The sequence below is a fragment of the Mustela erminea genome, chromosome 12 (genome assembly GCF_009829155.1).
Source record: "Mustela erminea isolate mMusErm1 chromosome 12, mMusErm1.Pri, whole genome shotgun sequence".
Lineage (NCBI taxonomy): Eukaryota > Metazoa > Chordata > Mammalia > Carnivora > Mustelidae > Mustela > Mustela erminea.
Window position 1 is genome coordinate 5,128,785 of NC_045625.1, and position 16,758 is coordinate 5,145,542.

Consider the following 16,758-nt stretch of genomic DNA (forward strand, 5'->3'; position numbering starts at 1 on the left):
TCAGAGACTCGGGGGGGCGCACTCCGGCGGGCCCGCACCCCCTGCCCCGCCCCGGTCTCGGGGTGAGCCCTGCGCCCCAAGGAAGCGGGAGGAGCGCGGCGCGGCTGCCGGGAGACGCCCGACGGCCCGGCAGGGGCACCCCTGGGCCCGCCCGGCGCCGCGCCCCCCGCGCACGGTGAGTTGGGACGCGTCCGGCCCGGGAGGAAGTTTGCGAGGAGGCTTCGCTCGGGTTTCCCTGGCCCCACCGGGAGCCGGCAGGAGGCGGGCTGCCCGCGGCGTTTTGCCACCTCCCGGCTGGCCCCCGGGGCCTTGGGGCGGGTTCTGCCCCTTTATCTGGGCTTTCTTGGAGGTGGAGTTGAACTGTGGTTGGCCGCGGTGTATGTGTGTATGTGTGTATGTGAGAGAGAGAGAGAGAGAGAGAGGCCGGGGGGAGCAATAAAAGGCAAAGAGAGTCCGAGACAAAAAAGACACGGAGATTGAGAAGCGAGGAGGGAGGAGGGAGGAGGGAGAGGAGCGCGCAGGGGGAGGCGCGGGAGCGGGGACGGCGCGCAGCGCGAGCGGCGGGCGGGCTGGCGGGCTGGCTGCTCTCGCGCTCCCGCTCCCGCTCTCACCCGCGCACACCCGCGCACCCCGTCCTCACCCGCGCATCCCCGGACACGCACGCCCGCCGGCCCGGGCCAGCCGGCGCGGGGCCTCGAGGCGGGGATCTGGCGGGCGGAACGCGCCCCGCGCCCGAGCCCGCGCCCACCCCGGCGTCTTTGCGCTCCGCAGCGGCGCGCCTGGCCGGGCGCCCCCGCCAGTCCTGCCGGAAGATGGTCAACGACCGGTGGAAGACCATGGGCGGCGCTTCCCAACTTGAGGACCGGCCGCGCGACAAGCCGCAGGTACGCGCGGGTCCGGGCGTGGGGACACGGAGCCCGCGCGGTTGGCGAGGTGGTGGCCGCTCCGGCCGGCGGGGTGGGCGCCCAGCTGAAGGCTGGAGTTTGGGGTGCACCCCGCGAGGCGAGGGAGGCCTGGGGCGAGGCGGCGCCCTCCTCTCCTCCTCCTCCAGAAGAGGCTTGAACTTGGGGTTCGGGGTGCGGATGGGGCAGCACCCCTGCAGGACCCGGGCGCTGTGGCAGGGGGCCCTCTTGTGCCTCCAACAGCCTCCCTGTGCCCGCCTGAGCAGAGGGAGTAGGGGACCTCTAGTTCACAGGCTGACCAGCCCTTTAGCAAACTGTGGGTGCACACGAATCACACCCCTCGCTGAGTGTCTGTCTCCTCACCTCTACAATGGGCACCTTAATCCCTTGCTAGGTGTCCACTGTGGGCACCACCCTGTGCCAGGTGGCTGGTAGGGTAACCCCAGCTTTTGGACCAGGGTGCCCATCCCCTGCATCTCCCCTCAATGCTCACACTTTAAACAGCCACCCCTCCCGCTCTACAGTAAAGGATCAATACATTTTTGTCTCATGTGAGAAGCCCTGGGTATGATGATTCTCCAGCTTTAAGACAAGAAAAGCAGGTCTCAGAGAGGGTGGCTCCTGCCAGAGGCCACGAGGCTCTGCTGGGATTTGAACCTGGGTCTGTGGTGCTGAGTATGTTCATTCCACCCTTCCTGCTGCCTCTTCTGGGGCAGTGGAGTGGGCGGGCTTGGAGGGTGCCCAGGGCGGTGCCCTGGAAAGGGGAGCGGTGAGGGCAGAGCTCCAGGGCCGGTCAGAGAGGGGCTGGAGATGCGAAGCCGAGAGGAGGGACAGCCCTGGGGCTGCCCCAGGCCGCGCTGCCAAGGGACTGGGGCAGGCAGGCAAGACGAGGAGGCCTGCTCACCAAGGAGAGCAAATAATGGGACTGCCCGTTTTAAATTTCAAATTTCTCCCAGACAGATGTCATTGGGGAAAGAGCTGTTTGTGTTTGCAGTGACAGGAGGGGGGGTGGCAGGGATGCGCCTTGATGGGCCCTCGCTCTACAGGGCTGCCACTCTCATTCTGTCTGGAGGGACAGTGCCGCGGTGTGGGGGCCCAGCCCTCTACAGGGTGCAAAGCTCCTTCCCAACTATCAGCAGAACCTCCCTTCCTGCAGCAGCCTGGGGGCTCGGCAGGGATGCACAGTCCCACATCCCAGGGTGATGGGACTCAGAGAGGTTGAGGCATGTGCTCAGAGTCACACAGCGTGTTGCAGGCGAGTAAGGATTCGAACCCAGGTCTGAGCCCAGCAGCTCCCAGCGCCTCCCAGGTGGTCTGTTCCTTTGTTTTCCCTTTTTACCCTCTTAGCACTGTACCCATTCTCCTTTCCCACTAGCCCCCTTATCGGGACTGACTGCTTGTCATTTGTCAAGCCCCAGGCCTACTACACTAGGCTGCCCCTTTCTAGACCTTTGCAGTGTCATCTTGTTGGCTCCACCAACATCCCCAATGCGCTTGCACACACACGTGTGCACACACACACACACACACATTCTTTTGCTTTGGCTCAGGGAAGTCCTACATGTACTTCAAAACCTATTCAGATGCTGCCTCCTCCAGGAAGTCTTCCCTGGATGTTCCCTGGCTATGTATCAAAGTCCTGGTAGCATTTAGCCTGTGCTGCCCAACTACTGCCTTGTTCCCCTGTCCCAGGTCCCTCCTCTACCCGGAGCCCCCTTTGGACACGTGCTTCTTCTGGACTCCCATCTCTAGTTCCTCCCCAGGGGCCCAGGCTCCTTCCTGCCCTTCCACGCAGTTCGGGGTGGGAGCTTAGGGCTATGTGCTGAATTGAACTCATGAAGCCTCAGCCAGGCGCTGTGGGTGAGGAGCCAGCCAGTGCTGCTGTGTCTCAGGGGGAGGTGGCTTCTGGGGGATCTATTTGAATTGTGGCTTCAGGGCCTCCCTCTGTTGCTGCCTGGGGACACGTATTCCAGCTGCCACCAGCCAGAGCCCAGCTGTCTGCCCCCTTGGCATCAGAGGCAGCTAAGGGCTTGTGACCCTAGGGGCTCAGGGCCAATATCTAACACCACCTCCCCTTCACACTCCTTTGGTGACCCAGCATGTAGATAGGCTGTCCCCTGCGTCCCCCTCAGGCTCATTGGAAGCTTCAATAAGAAGCAAGGCCTTTCCTGTGCTCAGTGTAGAAGGAGAGAGCCTTGCTGTTCTGGGTCCCTCTAGACTTCCTCCCTTAGGTCTGGCCTTCTCTCCTCCCTCGTTCCTAGTTTTGCCTTGGCATCCGCATGCTGTGTGACTCTGGGGACGTTACTCCCCCTCTCTGGGTCTAGGCTTTTCCACCTGCAAAATGAGAACAGCAGTTCCTGCTTCCTCCTGGATTCACAAGGGCTCCTCGGAGGGTCAAGTGAGGAGGGCAGGCCTTACTGCAGCCTGTTCCCTTCTGCAGGCTGTCAGTGTCCCGAACTTCCCTCTGCCCATCAGGGAGAGTGACCTGACCACCCAGCTCCCACCAGAAGGGCCACCTCCTTTGGGAGAACAGAGGCCCTTTGCCATACTTGGAGCAGCAGCCGGGCTCATCTCTCTCTCTACGCCTCTCGTTTCTTAGCTGTAACTGCCCTGGGAGGTTGGCAGTGGGGATCATCAACCCATTTGACAGATGAGGAAACTGAGTGTAAAGGAGCTAGAGCCAGGACCTGAACCCCGGGCCTCCCAGGTGTTGGAGGAGCCTTGGCGGGCAGAGGAAGGCAGAAGCGGCTGGCTGTCCTTCCCTCGTTCGGTCTGCTCAGCTGTGTGATGTAATTCCAGGGGGAGAGTCCTGGTGGGCAGGCCTCGGGGTTCCCCGGGACCCTCACGGCTCCTGCTGCCCATGAAGTGTCCCATGTTGCTGTTTCTGGGGACCATCTCAGGCCGCTCTGCCCTTGACCCCTCCGCACTCAGCTCCTCTTTCTCTGGGTGACCTTGGACAAGCTCCCTACTCCCCTCTCTGCCTGCAGAACGAAGGGGCTCTCTCACCCCTGGGGCAGGAGATGATGGTGGAAAAGTTGCCAGAGTTTGGAGTCGCTCAGATGAAAAGATCTAGAAATAGACATGATTCTTCTCTCCTGGAGTGTAGGGGCAGAAAGTCACCCTGTAACCGGCTCCTCCTGGGCGGGGGCTCGTTCCTGAACAGCTCTCGAGTCACGGCACCCCCCAGGGAGGTCAACCTTGGCAATCCCAAGCAGTGCCTCTTGGTCCTTTCGAAGCTTCTAGAAACGTTGCAGAAGGAAAACAAAATCCTCATTGGGAAGTTCTTCCCGGCGTCTAACCTAAACCCCGCTGCATTGCATTCACCCGGGGACTGTTTTCAGAGTCCGCCTCAGCTGGGATGCACAGCTGGGAACCTGGGAGCAGGGAGCTCGGAGTCTCATGAGGGGGACAAAGAAACCCACAAGTCAGGGAGTATTTAGCGTCTGTCCTCTTGCTCCCTGGGGTTCCGGTGGAGGTCACCGGGTTGGGGGGGGCTGGGAAAGGAGAGGAGAAGAGGCCCCCAGGGACGACTGGCCAAGGACTCCCTTCTGTCACTTTTCTGTGCCCTCCTTCTGGCCTGGCCCTGCCCCACGGAGCTCGCTATCCAGTCTGGCGGGGTGGCTGGGACATACGGCAGGGTGGGAGTGCGGAGGGACGGCTTCCTGGAGGAGGTGAGGTTGAAGCTGGACGGTATTTGCCAGATCCGTCTGGGAGGGAGACCGAAGTGTGCTGGGGGACAGGGAAGGAGCCAGGCAGGTGGGAAGAACAGGGTGGGGTGGGGGGGGTGGGGCCTGCAGGGGCCCCCACCTGAGGGGCCCAGTGGGACCTGCTCTGGAGGGCAGGAGGCCTCCGTCGCTCTAGAGGGGTCTCAGCGGGGCCTTCGGGAGGGGTCCTTTGCGGCTTCGTGGGGCATGAGTTGGTGGGGCTGGGAGGTGGCCAGGAGGCCGGTGGGGAGACGGTCACAGTAATTTAGAGGCAGGCGAGGGGGCTTAGACCAGGGCAGGCCTGGGGGCACGGGGACAGAGCCGGGAGGCTGGCTGGGTGTCGGTGGGGGCAAAGAGGGGGAGCTCAGCAACGCTCCGGCTTTTAGGGGGGTGGTGGTGTTGGTGCCGTCCCCAGGTGGGACTCTCCGGGGGGCTCGGGTCAGGGGATGGACAGAACCTGGTGTGGTGCTGGCGGGCTGGGGGGACATCCAGGAGGCCAGGAGCTGTGTGGGGGGGGGCAGGGAGAAAGACCCTCCCAAGAAACATGGAGACCCGCCCCCCAAATAGACCCAGAGCTGCGTGCTTCCTGATGAGTACCAGAGCGTGGGGAGCTTGGAGCCCCCAGGTGGACTTGGGCAGCTCTCCAGGTCCTGTCCCTTTGTCCCCTTCAGCCACTCCCCCAGGACCTTCCCTGTGGCCCGAGGCTTCAATGCCCCTCAGCGTGGGATGCCCTGGAGAGAGCCTAGCAGGACAGGGGGTTCTCCTCGGCGCTCATAGAACAAGCTAGTAGGTCCTCTTCCTGTCTTTGGGACCCCAGAATTTTGAGCTGAACAACCAGCCCCTCACTTTAGGAGATCTCTGGGACCCCCCACCCTGAGTCCGGCCAGAACCAGGAGCTCCGAGTTAGCCAGTGGGAGGGGGAGATGTGGGCTTCAGGGAGGAGGTGGGGAGGATGCCCCCAGGGGCTCCGGGGCCGCCCCCTGCAGCTCGGTGCCTGAGAGCCCCTCCCTGCCGCGCCCCTGCCCATACATCACCCACCCCTGGTCTTCCCAGCCCACAGCCTCACCAGGCTGTTCTGTCATGATGAACGGCCTCCCTGCCTCCGGATGGGGTGCTCCTACGAGACGGGGGGGGGGGCTCCGAGCCGCTTGCGTTTGGATCTGACTTTGCCTGGCCTCCCCCTAGAGGGACGCTTTCTTCTTCCTGCTGTGCTATAAAGAGTAGAATCCCGTCCGCCCCAGGCTACTGCCCCCCAGGCTCGCCTAGCAGACAAGGAAGGAGCAGGCCAGGCTGGCCTGTTTGGCTAACAAAGCATCAATGTGGTGCATCCCTCCCCCCTGAGTGCTCCTGTCCCCCGCAAGACCCCAGGGGCCCCTCTGAGGCTGGGGACACAGAGAGGCAGCCTGGAAAGACACCCCCCCCTTCCCTGGGGCACCTTTGCGGCTTCCTCCCTCCTGCGTCCCCGGGCACGAGCCCCCCCGTCTGGTCCTCCCCTGGTCTGGGCTTCCTGAGAAGCCACCAGCCCTGAGCCGGCACTGGGGGGTCACACAGGGGATGAGGGCACGTCCCTCTAGCTGGGGGTTCACACAAGCAGTTAAGGGCAGAGTGGACCTCGAACCCGGGGCTCCTAGCTCCACGCATGCCCACTGCCTGGGACAGCTTCCCAGAGTCCTCACTCCTTGCCCCGCGCACTTTTGTGGCGTCCTGCGGACCCCAGGACGTGCGCCCTGCTCGGCCACGGCCCGGGGCTCATTAATGAGCTCCAGCCCCGCGGCATGTTTGGGGCTGCCCGCCCCCCAGAGGCCACCCCTTATTATCTCAGGCAGATTCCTTTGCCAGACACGTAAACAGCAGCCTATAAAAGTGAGCAGGACTTCATGCTTAAGGTGATCTCAGAAGACTAATTCTCCTCTGCTGAGTGGCCTGTTTCCATCCAACTCCATCATCCCCAGCCCCTCAGGGGAACCCCTGCAGCTTTCTCAAGCCTCTCCCTCCCGGCCACCCTCTGCCTTCCCTCCAGGGACCTGGAGCTTGGGTGGAAGCCGGCGCACGAGAGGGTGAGGGTCCTGGAGACGCGGGGGGACGGGGCTGGCCGCTCTGGCTTGCCAGCTGGGGACTTTAATGTTCTTCGGTTGGAGGACGGCGCTCAGAGCTGCTCGGGGCAAGGTGTCTCCCGACGGGCTCCGGGAGGGGCCTGACAGGGACTTACTTGCTGACACAGAGCTTTGTCTCGCAAGCCCCACTCACGCTCCAGACAGAGGGAAGAACGTGGTGGGAGGCAAGCAGATTCCGGCCACCGGCCCCGGCTGGCCCTCCCGTGTGCCTCCCGTGTGACCCTGGGAAGGGGTCTCCGGCTCTCCGAGCTTCAGTTTTCCCATCTGCCAAGTGAATCTAACTGGAGCCAGGGGTCGTTCAGAGGTTTCAGGGTTGGGGACAAGGAACGGCGGCGATAATCTGGAAGCTTCTGACCTGCAGGTGACTGGGGAATTGGGGCAGACCTGGAGGCTGCCTTCATTCTGGGCGAGGCCATCAGAGGGGGTGCGGGGTTAGAGGTGGCCTTGCGTCGGGGGTCCAGGGCTCAGCGCGGAGGTCATGAGCCTTTGCCCTGCCGCACACGGTTGTCGGAAGAGCTTTGCCCTGCCCCTCCATGTGAACGCAGTCACCGGGAAGTGACCCGGTCCATCTGCTTTCCTTCCATCCATCCAACAAGCAGCTGCTCTGTGCCAGGCAAGCGGCCTTGCCCTTGGGGGCTCCCGTGGCCCAGGGTAAGTCTCCCGGGCTTGGGGCTTGCCAACTGAGCCGTCCTTGTGTGCACACATTTCAGAGGTTCCCAAAGCGATCCACGCCCCACACAGGCGGAGAATCGCCATCCAGGGGACATGGGCTCCCCCAGGGCAGGGCTAGGACAACTGCCACCCCCATCCTCAGGGACTGGCCTGGAGCCAGGCTCCAGGAGACATCCAGTGAACATGGAATGGGTGTCTGAGCAAGTAGACGAATGAAGTCAAAGGGAATGACGGTCTTGTGTCTGGATGAGTGCCACCACGGGGGAGGGGGGAGCGAGGGTCGTGGGAACATGGAGTAGGAGCCTCTCCATGACTAGCTTGGGGCAGGGAGGGCTGGGGAGACAGTCTTGGAAGGCTTCCTGGAAGAGGTGGCATCTAGCTGGGCCCTGAAGGAAGAGAGGGAATTAGGAAGGGGAGCAGGGACAGCAGATGCCTCGGGCTCAGGGAGCAGCTGGTGCGGAGCTGATGTGGGGAGCTCACGTGTCCAGGTCTGGCAGGAGCAAACCTTGGAGATGTGTGGATCCTGGGATGGATGGGCCGCCTGGGGAGGGTGTGGAGAGAGGAGGGGCGAAGCGCTGAGTCCTGGGGCATCATCCCTGCAGGGCCCGGCTAAGGACGTCTCTCTCTCATCTCGCCAGCAGCACGGCCCCCTTCCTGGAGGAGGGGGGCTTCTGTCCTGCAACTCGGCCCCGGCCCCACCTTCCTCTGATGCCAATTAGGAGACTCAGGACTTACTTGTAGAATCTGAATTTGTGCAGAACAGGCTGCTTGCTCGATGGTGCTTTCTTGTAGTAAGCGGCGTTGTGTAAGAGGATACACTATTCCATGTGTCGCTGGGAAAGCAGGGGTTGATTTCAGCTGTAGGAGCCCCCACCATCGGGGACGTTACAATGTGGAAATATGGGAAGGTGCCTCCCAGCATCGCTGACATACAGAAGTAACACTTTGGGTGGAAAACAAAGAACAAACACCTCCGGGTGCTCTGTGCGCATCTATCACCGTAGTAAAAGCTGCTAATATTTACCGCACACGCACAGCGGGCCAGGCGCGGCTCCAAATGCGTCCTGTACCGACTCCCGCCAAGACGCATCTCCAGTTCCTAAAGTTGTAAATGTGGGGGAAAGCCAGCTGGAGAAGGGGCTTGGCCCCGAGAGGAGGCAGGGGGCTGGGGGTCGAGTCGGAGCTCATGTCTCGTCTGCTATGCGACTCTGGGCAAGCCCTGGGCTCTCCTGGGCCTCCTGTCCCCCACGTGGCACCCGCTCTGTGGCCGCGGTGCGGGCTCCCTCGGGGCTGTGAACAATCTGGTACCGCGAGCACGGGGTGCGCCTCCTTTAAGGATAAGCTACCCGCCCCCCCGGTTCTAGCGGGTAGACCCCAAGGAACTCAGTTTTTACCTCCCCCCCTTTTCTTGCTTTGGGAGGCACAGCTGCCCAGCGACCCAGCCCCCACCTCCTTCAAGGGAGGGAGGCGCCTTTTTCCAGGGTGCCTGGCATTAGCCTGCTCCGCGGAGAGGGGAGGAAAGAGGAGAGGAGGGGCTCGGCGGCCCCCTGCGCCCCGGGGACTCATGCCTGGCAGCCTCGCAGGCCTGCCCAGGCTTCGGGACTTGGGCTCTGGGTGCTGCAGGTGGAAAACTTAGTGACGGGCGCTCATTCTGCTATGACAGTGTGACAATTCTGAGCGTGGTTGCTGTCACCGTTACAGCTCTCTCTTCCTGAGTCTGCGCGGCGGGCACCCACGTGTGGGGCAGGGCGCGCCGTTATTGCCTCCACTTTACAGGTGAGAACACCGAGGCTCAGTGAGGTGAGGTCCCTCACCCAAGGTCACCCCCCACCCTTGGAAGTGGCAGCGCGGGGGCCCGAGGCTGTGGGAGCCCTCACCTGCAGCCGTGACCCACCTAGGAGGGCTGCATGGGGGAGGTGTGCCTGCCTCGTGCAGGCCACGTGGATCAGGGCAGGGGCAGTGAGGGGAGGGCGGCCGGCCCTCCAAAGGTCTCCCTGCCTTTCTGCCTCAGTTTCTCTTTTCGTCCTCTCCATCTCCAGCTGCCTGCACCTCTCACTCCCTTGCACTTGCTGTATCATTGGTCCTGGGCTCTCTGACTCCCCTCTGGGCTTCTGTCTCTCATCTCTGCTTCTCTGTAGGACTCCCTTGCCCTTGTCCACATGAAGAGGGCCCTCTGAGTCTCGCCCAGGCCTCCCAAAGGCCAGAGGCCCCGTCCTGAGGCTGCCTGGACCCCCCTCCCCAGGCAGAGCTAGAAGCCCCTTTCCGCCCCTGATGCCGCCCCTTCTCTCTCCTGTCCGTCTGTCTGTCTGTCTCTGTGTCTGTGTGTGCGGGGCCCGCCCACAGTGGCCCAGCTGCGGCTACGTGCTGTGCACGGTGCTGCTCTCCCTGGCGGTGCTGCTGGCCGTGGCCGTCACCGGCGCTGTGCTCTTCCTGAACCACACCCACGCGCCAGGCACGGCACCCCCGCCCGTCGTCAGCACCGGGCCGGCAGGTGCCAACAGTGCCCTGGTCACCGTGGAGAGGGCCGATAGCTCGCGTCTCAGCATCCTCATCGACCCGCGCTGCCCCGACCTCACCGACGGCTTCACCCGCCTGGAGGGCGCCCAGGCGTCCGTGCTGCAGGCGCTGGCCGAGCACCGGGCGGAGCCGAAGCTGGCCGGCGAGCAGGAGCGGGAGCTGCTGGACACCCTGGCGGACCAGCTGCCCCGGCTGCTGGCCCGGGCCTCGGAGCTGCAGGCGGAGTGCACCGGGCTGCGGAAGGGCCTCGGCACCCTGGGCCAGGGGCTCAGCGCCCTGCAGAGTGAGCAGGGCCGCCTCATCCAGGTGAGGGGCTGGGGCTGCACCTGGGGTCTTGGTGGGGGCTGGGGTTGCCACCAGCGGGTCCGGCCCAGTGCTGGGCGCCTGATGGCCACGGCGTCTCTTAGTCCCCAAGGGTCCTAGGACCGGGGAGTGTTGCTCTTCCCATCTACCTTTGAGCAAGTGAGCCTCAGAGAAGCGAGTCTCATCCAGGGCCACCCAAAAGGGATACCATTTCCTGCCTACGATCCTGGGGATCCTGGGTATTTGTGGGACACCCCATGGCACCCCACAGTCAGGCCAAGTCCAGGGCTCCAGAGGCTTCCCAGATGCATCTGTACAGGTGAGGCCAGACCTGGCCTCCATCAGTGGTCACTTGAGGTTCAAGGTCACATGGCAGGTCAGGGGCAGACCCTCTCCCCAGCTGTGCCACATGTCCAGAAAGAGCTGTACCCCTTCCCAACTCTCTCCCCCTTTCTCTGCCATTCGGTGCTCCCAGCTTTCTAGGGAAGGACGAACCAGCTGAGAGAGCTCAACCAGACCCTTAGCCGCCCCGAAACACCTCTGCCCCAACTCCCCTGATCCTCTTCCCTCCCCTGAGCCAAGGCAGGTCCTAGCAAGCACCTGGTAGATCTGGGAAGAGTTTGCAATGTTGGCCCCTCCTGGAGCACCAGCAAGAACCCCCGCCCCCAACACATGATCAGGGATTTGGTTTTTCACCATTTTCCAGAAGAGACAATGGCCAAGAGACAGGGTCCAGTGGCCTCTGACATCTGGCCTTCCAGCACCCTGCCCAGCCTCTGGCTTCATACCCTGTCTTCCCAGTGACTCAGGTCCTTGGGGACACCCTGCCATTGATTCCAGCCCCTTCCGGACACTGGCGATGACCAGGCACTCGGTCACCCAGCAGCTCATGAGTAGTCGGTCTTTTCCCTCCTCGGAGGGCTGCAGCTGGAGAAATTATAGCCCTCGTCCTCCTGTCTGGGTGACTGATCGGAAGGCACTTCCCTCTCCCGGGGAGGGGTGGTCAACCACTCCCTCTATCAGCAGGGCTTGGGGACACCTCCAGATTCTCTGGGTGACCTGCGCCCCCCCCCCCCGTCCTGCTCTCCACATGGTTCAGCCCCTGGCCATCCAGGCCCTTAGTGCAGGGGTGGGGATTCGCAGGGAGAGACCTCAGGGTCTCCCGCCTACCCACCTACGCAGAGGCCTAGAGCTGTTCCTACAAGACTGATAGCTTTTGGGGGATCCGGTAGTGCCTTGGCTCCCCTAATGTATTTACTTCTCAAAAGAATGTTTAATTTGACTCATTTCCCACAGACTCAGGGCGATTTCAGAGACCACATGTCTTGCAGAGCTAATGGCCCTGTGGCTCCTGGTTCCTCCAAGCTCCGCAGACCCCCAGGTGATCAGCCCAGACTGGGTTTCCCAAAGCACTGCCCACAGGCACCCTCTGTCAGAAGTGCCAGAGCTGCTCGCTAAAAGGCATCTCCCTGACCCTCATGGCAAACCTCTGGGCCCCGCAGCAAACAGGCCTCGGGGCGGCTCTTGTGGGCATAGATGTCTCTGGCCCCTGGCCCGGAGCAGTGGAAGGGACCGATTCTGCCCTTGGGGCTCAGGAGCTGGGGTCCAGGCCAGCCTCCAGCAGGTAGCTGCTGTGGGACTTGGGCCCATCAGTCGCCCTCCCTGGGCTCAGTCTCCTCACCTGCAAAATGGGGACCGTGTAGTCCCTACCCACGAGGATGTGGGAGCTCCTGGCTGGGCTGGGCTCAGCTGGCATCTGGCACACACAGAGATGGGCCTTTCTTTCGTTATGATGGAAATAAAATCATTTGTAAACTAAAGTTTTGGCCAGTGGGGAGCCACTACGGAAAAATCTCTTTTGCAGGAGGGAGTAATGATAGGAACCCCTGGGGGTTATTAGGCGCTGTGTAGCAGCACCATGGCCCCAGGAGGTGCCCATTCTACGGAGGGGCAGACGGAGGCTCAGAGTGGCCGAGTGCCCTGAGGAAGCCCAGGACCCGGAGCAAGAAACAGAAGCAGCCTGGACTTCACGGCCGCTAACGGCTGCCAGTCCTCTTTAACGCGCGCGCACTCGGCGAGCAGGGACTGACTCTCCCTATTAATTCGGAGCATGTTTATGTGTACATTTCAACTTTAATCATTTGCTGGTTTAAACTGAGGTCTCCCTGCCCGCCAGCAAGAGCGGGCTGTGCCTGGGTTTCTCGAGTGTGTCTGCTCGTGGCAGAAGGATGGGCCGTACCCTGGAGACGTAGCCAACGAGCCCGGTGATCTCTGCCGCCCACACCCAGCAGGTGCCCACTGCCCTCTGACCCCACTCTGGGGGCTGCCTTCACCCGTGTGGTCCACGGGGCTCCCCCGATGGGGCCTGTCTAGGGGACGCTGCTGTGATGGCCCAGGGAGGGGTCCACCGCCTTGCCCCCGTGGCCCCTCTGCCCACCCCTGTGCCCTCCCCCACCCACCGCCCTGGGCCTCAGCCCTCCCTGCAGAGGAGAAGCTGACAGGGAAACTAAAGGCTTTTGCAGGGCCCTTGCTTCTGGACAAGCCAAGAATCATATTTTGTAAGCTGCTGGCACTGTGTATTTCTATTTTCCTTCCTCGAACGAGCTATTATCTGGCAAGTGACAGGTTTGGGGTGTGAAGCCCCAGCAGGTTCCGCGTCCCTCCCCCCACATCCCCCCTCATGGTCCTCCAGCCTCCCAGATTGTGGGGTGGGGGAGGTGACCCCAAACCATTCAGGCAGCAGGCATAGCCCAGAGACCCCTCAGGATGGGGGGAGGCGGTCAGTGCGACGCTGGCTACGAACCCCCAGACCCAGCCGAGTGGTCGGAATGACACAGGGAACCCAGACTGAGCCCTCGTGCTCTGAACATGTGCTCCCGTGAACGCCCCCCACCCCCCTTCAGAGACAGGTGCCGTTACGCTGGTTCAGAAAGGGGGTTCAGTGACTCCTCCAGGGTCACTGGCCCCGTGAATGGAGGAGGGGCTGAGTCAAAACCCAGAACTGACACCAGAGTTTGGGGCCAGACCACCGCCCCCCACTTGTACTGCCCCCACCCCTAGGTTCCTTTCCTGCTGGTCAGCCCTGGGGAAGCAGCCCGAGGTCGTTCTCCCTTAGGGATTTCTCCTTCTGGGCCTCAGTTTTCTCATCTGTACCAAGGGGACAGCGAGCCAAGCCCTCCCTCCCGGCAATATGGTGGGGGAGAGGTGAGGTGGTGGACATCGGAGCCGTGGCTCATGAATGTGGAGTGGGGATGGGGGCTAAGTGGGGGGAGGGGTATCCCAGGGCCCCCAGTTTACACGCAGCACTGCCACCCCTGCCTTCGCAGCCTCGCTGGGCATCAGGAGAGACTGTTGCGGGTGAGGGTGTTTTGTAATCTGCAAGGTGCGTTTTGCATCCGAGTAACAATGTGGGCCAAGTCCTTTGTGCCCTCCCTGGGTCCCCACCCTGTCACTGGGCTCCATGGCGGTTGCGACAGGGAGCCCTGGCAGCCCAGCCTTGAGGCTTGGTGACATCACTCACCGCCCCCCTGACGTGTACCTGGTAAATGGGCAGGTTGGGATTGAACCCAGCTTTGCCCGGTGCCGCCTCCCCCTGCACAGTAGAACTTTCTCTAGTCCTCTCACCTGGGCTGGGCCACAGAGTCGGAGGAGGACGGGGCCCGGGTGCAGCAGGACACAGCTCTCTGCTGGAGCCTCTGTCTCCCCTCCCACACGAGCCCCGGTCCTCTGGACACACAGACACTGAGCTCCTCAGATCGGGCCCCAGCGGGGCGCACAGGAGGGGACGGCCATACTGGCAGGGGCTGGCTGGCCGGAGTCCCTGCCCCTTCCACTCACCCCTGTGCCCCACAGCTTCTCTCCGAGAGTCAAGGCCACATGGCTCACCTGGTGAACTCGGTCAGCGATGTCCTAGATGGCCTGCAGAGGGACCCAGGGGTGGGCCGGCCCCGCATCAAAGCTGACCTCCAGAGGCCACCTGCCAGGGGATTGCGGCCCCGCGGCTGCGCCAACGGTGAGTGTGGTGCGGGAGGCTGCCTTTCTTGGGTGACCTGGGTGCCCAGCTGTGTACCCCCATTACCCCTTGCCCACACACTGCTGCTGTTCGCTGAAAGCTTCCTGCTGCCGGGCAGCCCCGAGCACCCGACCTGCACCCTTCTGTTGAGTCCTTTCCCAGCCCCTTGTGCCCATCTTCCAGATGGGGACAGCAAGGCCTTCAGAGAGGCGGCTCGGCTCACTCACCCAGGGTCTGCCCCCAAGGTTGGTCCCTTGGAGCCCATGGGACACTGCAGGGCAGACCGACAAGCCAGGGAGACCCAGGGACAGAGGCGGACGGGCGGGGACACAGGTGCCCTGCGCAGCCCTGACAGCAGGCCCTGTCTCAGGGTCTCCGCCCCGCGACTGTCTGGACGTGCTCCTGAGCGGGCAGCAGGAGGATGGCATTTACTCGGTCTTCCCCACACACTACCCAGCCGGCTTCCAGGTCTACTGTGACATGCGCACCGACGGCGGCGGCTGGACGGTGAGTGTCCCCGGGTGGCACAGTCCGCTTTCTCTGGGCCCTGCAGAGGTCCAGGTGGGCCGGGCTGACCCACAGGGTGGCGTCCGCGAACCGGGGTGCTCTGAGTGGCCCCTCACCCAGCCTTCTGCCTCTGGCCAGGCTTGCCACTGGCCCCCACAAGCCTGCCCCTCATCTCACCCCCAAGAACCCCACACCTCCAGAAAGCGGCACAGGGCAGGCAGAGGCTGTGGGTGGAAACTTGGGCCCCCATGGGAGCAGATGTTAGATCCCGTCTCCTGCCCATGGAGCCCCCTCCTGCTCCCCGAGCCTCGAGTCTCTGGGAACACAGGGGTTCCCCTTGAGCACTGAGCAAGTCGGGGATGGGCTTTGGCATGGAACGCGGCACCAGGAGCCTCTTGCTGTCCAGAGCTCAAGGGCCAGCTTGTGTAGACGCTGTCCTTCAGGTTGTCCGATATATGGCACGTGTGCAGGCGATCAAAGGAGGAAAGGAGGGGGGCACCTACGGGGAGCAGAGATGCCGGGGGCTTCCCGGCAAGGAGCTGGTGTGACTTACTGCCTAGGTGAGAAGTAGGGACAAAGAAATGTCCCCACGGCCATGGGAGGGTGGGGTAGGGTGGCCGTGGGTGACCCTGATATCTCCCCTGAGCTGGGAGAAGGCGGTGGGGCAACGGGGAGTCTCCGGGTCTGCTAGTGGGGAAACCCCTTCTGGGAGTGGGGTCTGCGTGCGTCGCCTCCCACAGCCTCTGGGGCGACGGCTGGCTTCTGCCTTCGTGCGCATGCCAGAGCCACCGGCCAAGGGAAACGCATGGGCCTGGCAGCATTTTAGTAACATGCGTGAACGCCGAAATGGGAATTTCATAAAATGTTTGTGCATTCTTCAAATATTATCACAAAGATATTTTTAAATATTTTTTTCTTTTGCTTTTTAAAAAAACTTTAAAAACGTTCCCGACCATTCTTGGCTCATAAGTCATTTAAAAAACAGGCAGTGGGCAGGAGTCCTTCTGTGGGCTGTGGTTTGCTGACCCCCATTCTAGAGCTGGGAGATGAAGTGAGCTTGCTGTCCCTCCTCCTCGAATCAGTGGCCTTCCAACCCTCACCTGAAGCTCAGCCCTGGAGCCAGGCTTCAGCAGGGCTGCCACTGGCTCTTAAGTGACTTCATATAAATTAAAAATGCCTGTCCTTTCCTTTTGGCCCCCCTGGGACACTGGGCTTGGTGAGGAGAATAAATGTGGGCCGGGTGCCCTGGAGCAGTGAACAACCTGTACCACTGTCCCTGGACATCTGCCTCCACCCTGAAAGCTGCTCAGCCTCCCCAAGTTGGCCATGGTTGGGATGCCCAGTGACATGGAAAGCGGGGCTCGTACAACCAACACTTTAAGGGTTCCTGGCTTCACATTTGGTTTCATAAATGGGCAAACAATCTTGAGCACCTACTGTGTCCCAGGGATGCACAGAGATGGGGAAGTCCCTACCGCAGTCCTCCTGGAGAACTTGGAGTCTGTGAGGTTTTTGGGTGGAAGAGGTCACGGTAAGCAGAGGTAGGGGAGGCTCTGTGCCAGCTTCCTGCACAAGGGGGGCTTTGCAGATAAGCTGTAAGAAGTGGGTGAGAGCAGTAAGGGGGCAGGACAGAGAAGGTACCCCAGGCAGAGGGATCAACCTAACCAGGGTCTGGGACACAGGAAGCACGCAGGCTCTTCAGGGAACGGAGCGACCTGGGGTGGATGGCGCGTGAAGAAGTGAGACCAGAGACCAGCGTCAGTGTCCCAGGCTGTGGGGTTGCGGTGGGCACTGGGGAGCTACTGAGGGTGCTGGAGAGAGGAAGATGGCTTAAGGTGGCTTCAGGAGCTGTAACCTAACGCTGCATCCTAGAGCAGAGCGGGGAGAGGGGAGAGGAGGAGGCCGCTGGCTCACGCTGCGGACAGGCCTGTGATCGAGGTTTTGCCAATGCAGTGGGGAGCTTGGGCTCCAATATCCACAGACAGACGTCGGGGTAGCTCCCAGTCCTGCTGTTTGATCTTGGGGAA

General features: G+C 62.2%; 1 protein-coding gene across 2 annotated transcripts in view; it reads left to right on the top strand.

Moving 5' to 3' along the window:
• The first annotated feature begins 610 nt into the window (after positions 1–610).
• Positions 611–16,758, top strand: part of FIBCD1 (fibrinogen C domain containing 1) — a 30,969-nt gene continuing 14,821 nt past the window's right edge. Inside the window, exons 1-5 of one of the 2 annotated variants that reach the window (XM_032308658.1) lie at positions 611–884; positions 9,094–9,168; positions 9,736–10,215; positions 14,065–14,224; positions 14,595–14,731. In XM_032308658.1, the coding sequence (XP_032164549.1) occupies positions 813–884; positions 9,094–9,168; positions 9,736–10,215; positions 14,065–14,224; positions 14,595–14,731 (924 nt within the window). In that variant the 5' untranslated portion in view covers positions 611–812. The remainder of the gene's footprint in view (positions 885–9,093; positions 9,169–9,735; positions 10,216–14,064; positions 14,225–14,594; positions 14,732–16,758) is intronic. The other variant, XM_032308659.1, reaches the window with a different exon arrangement.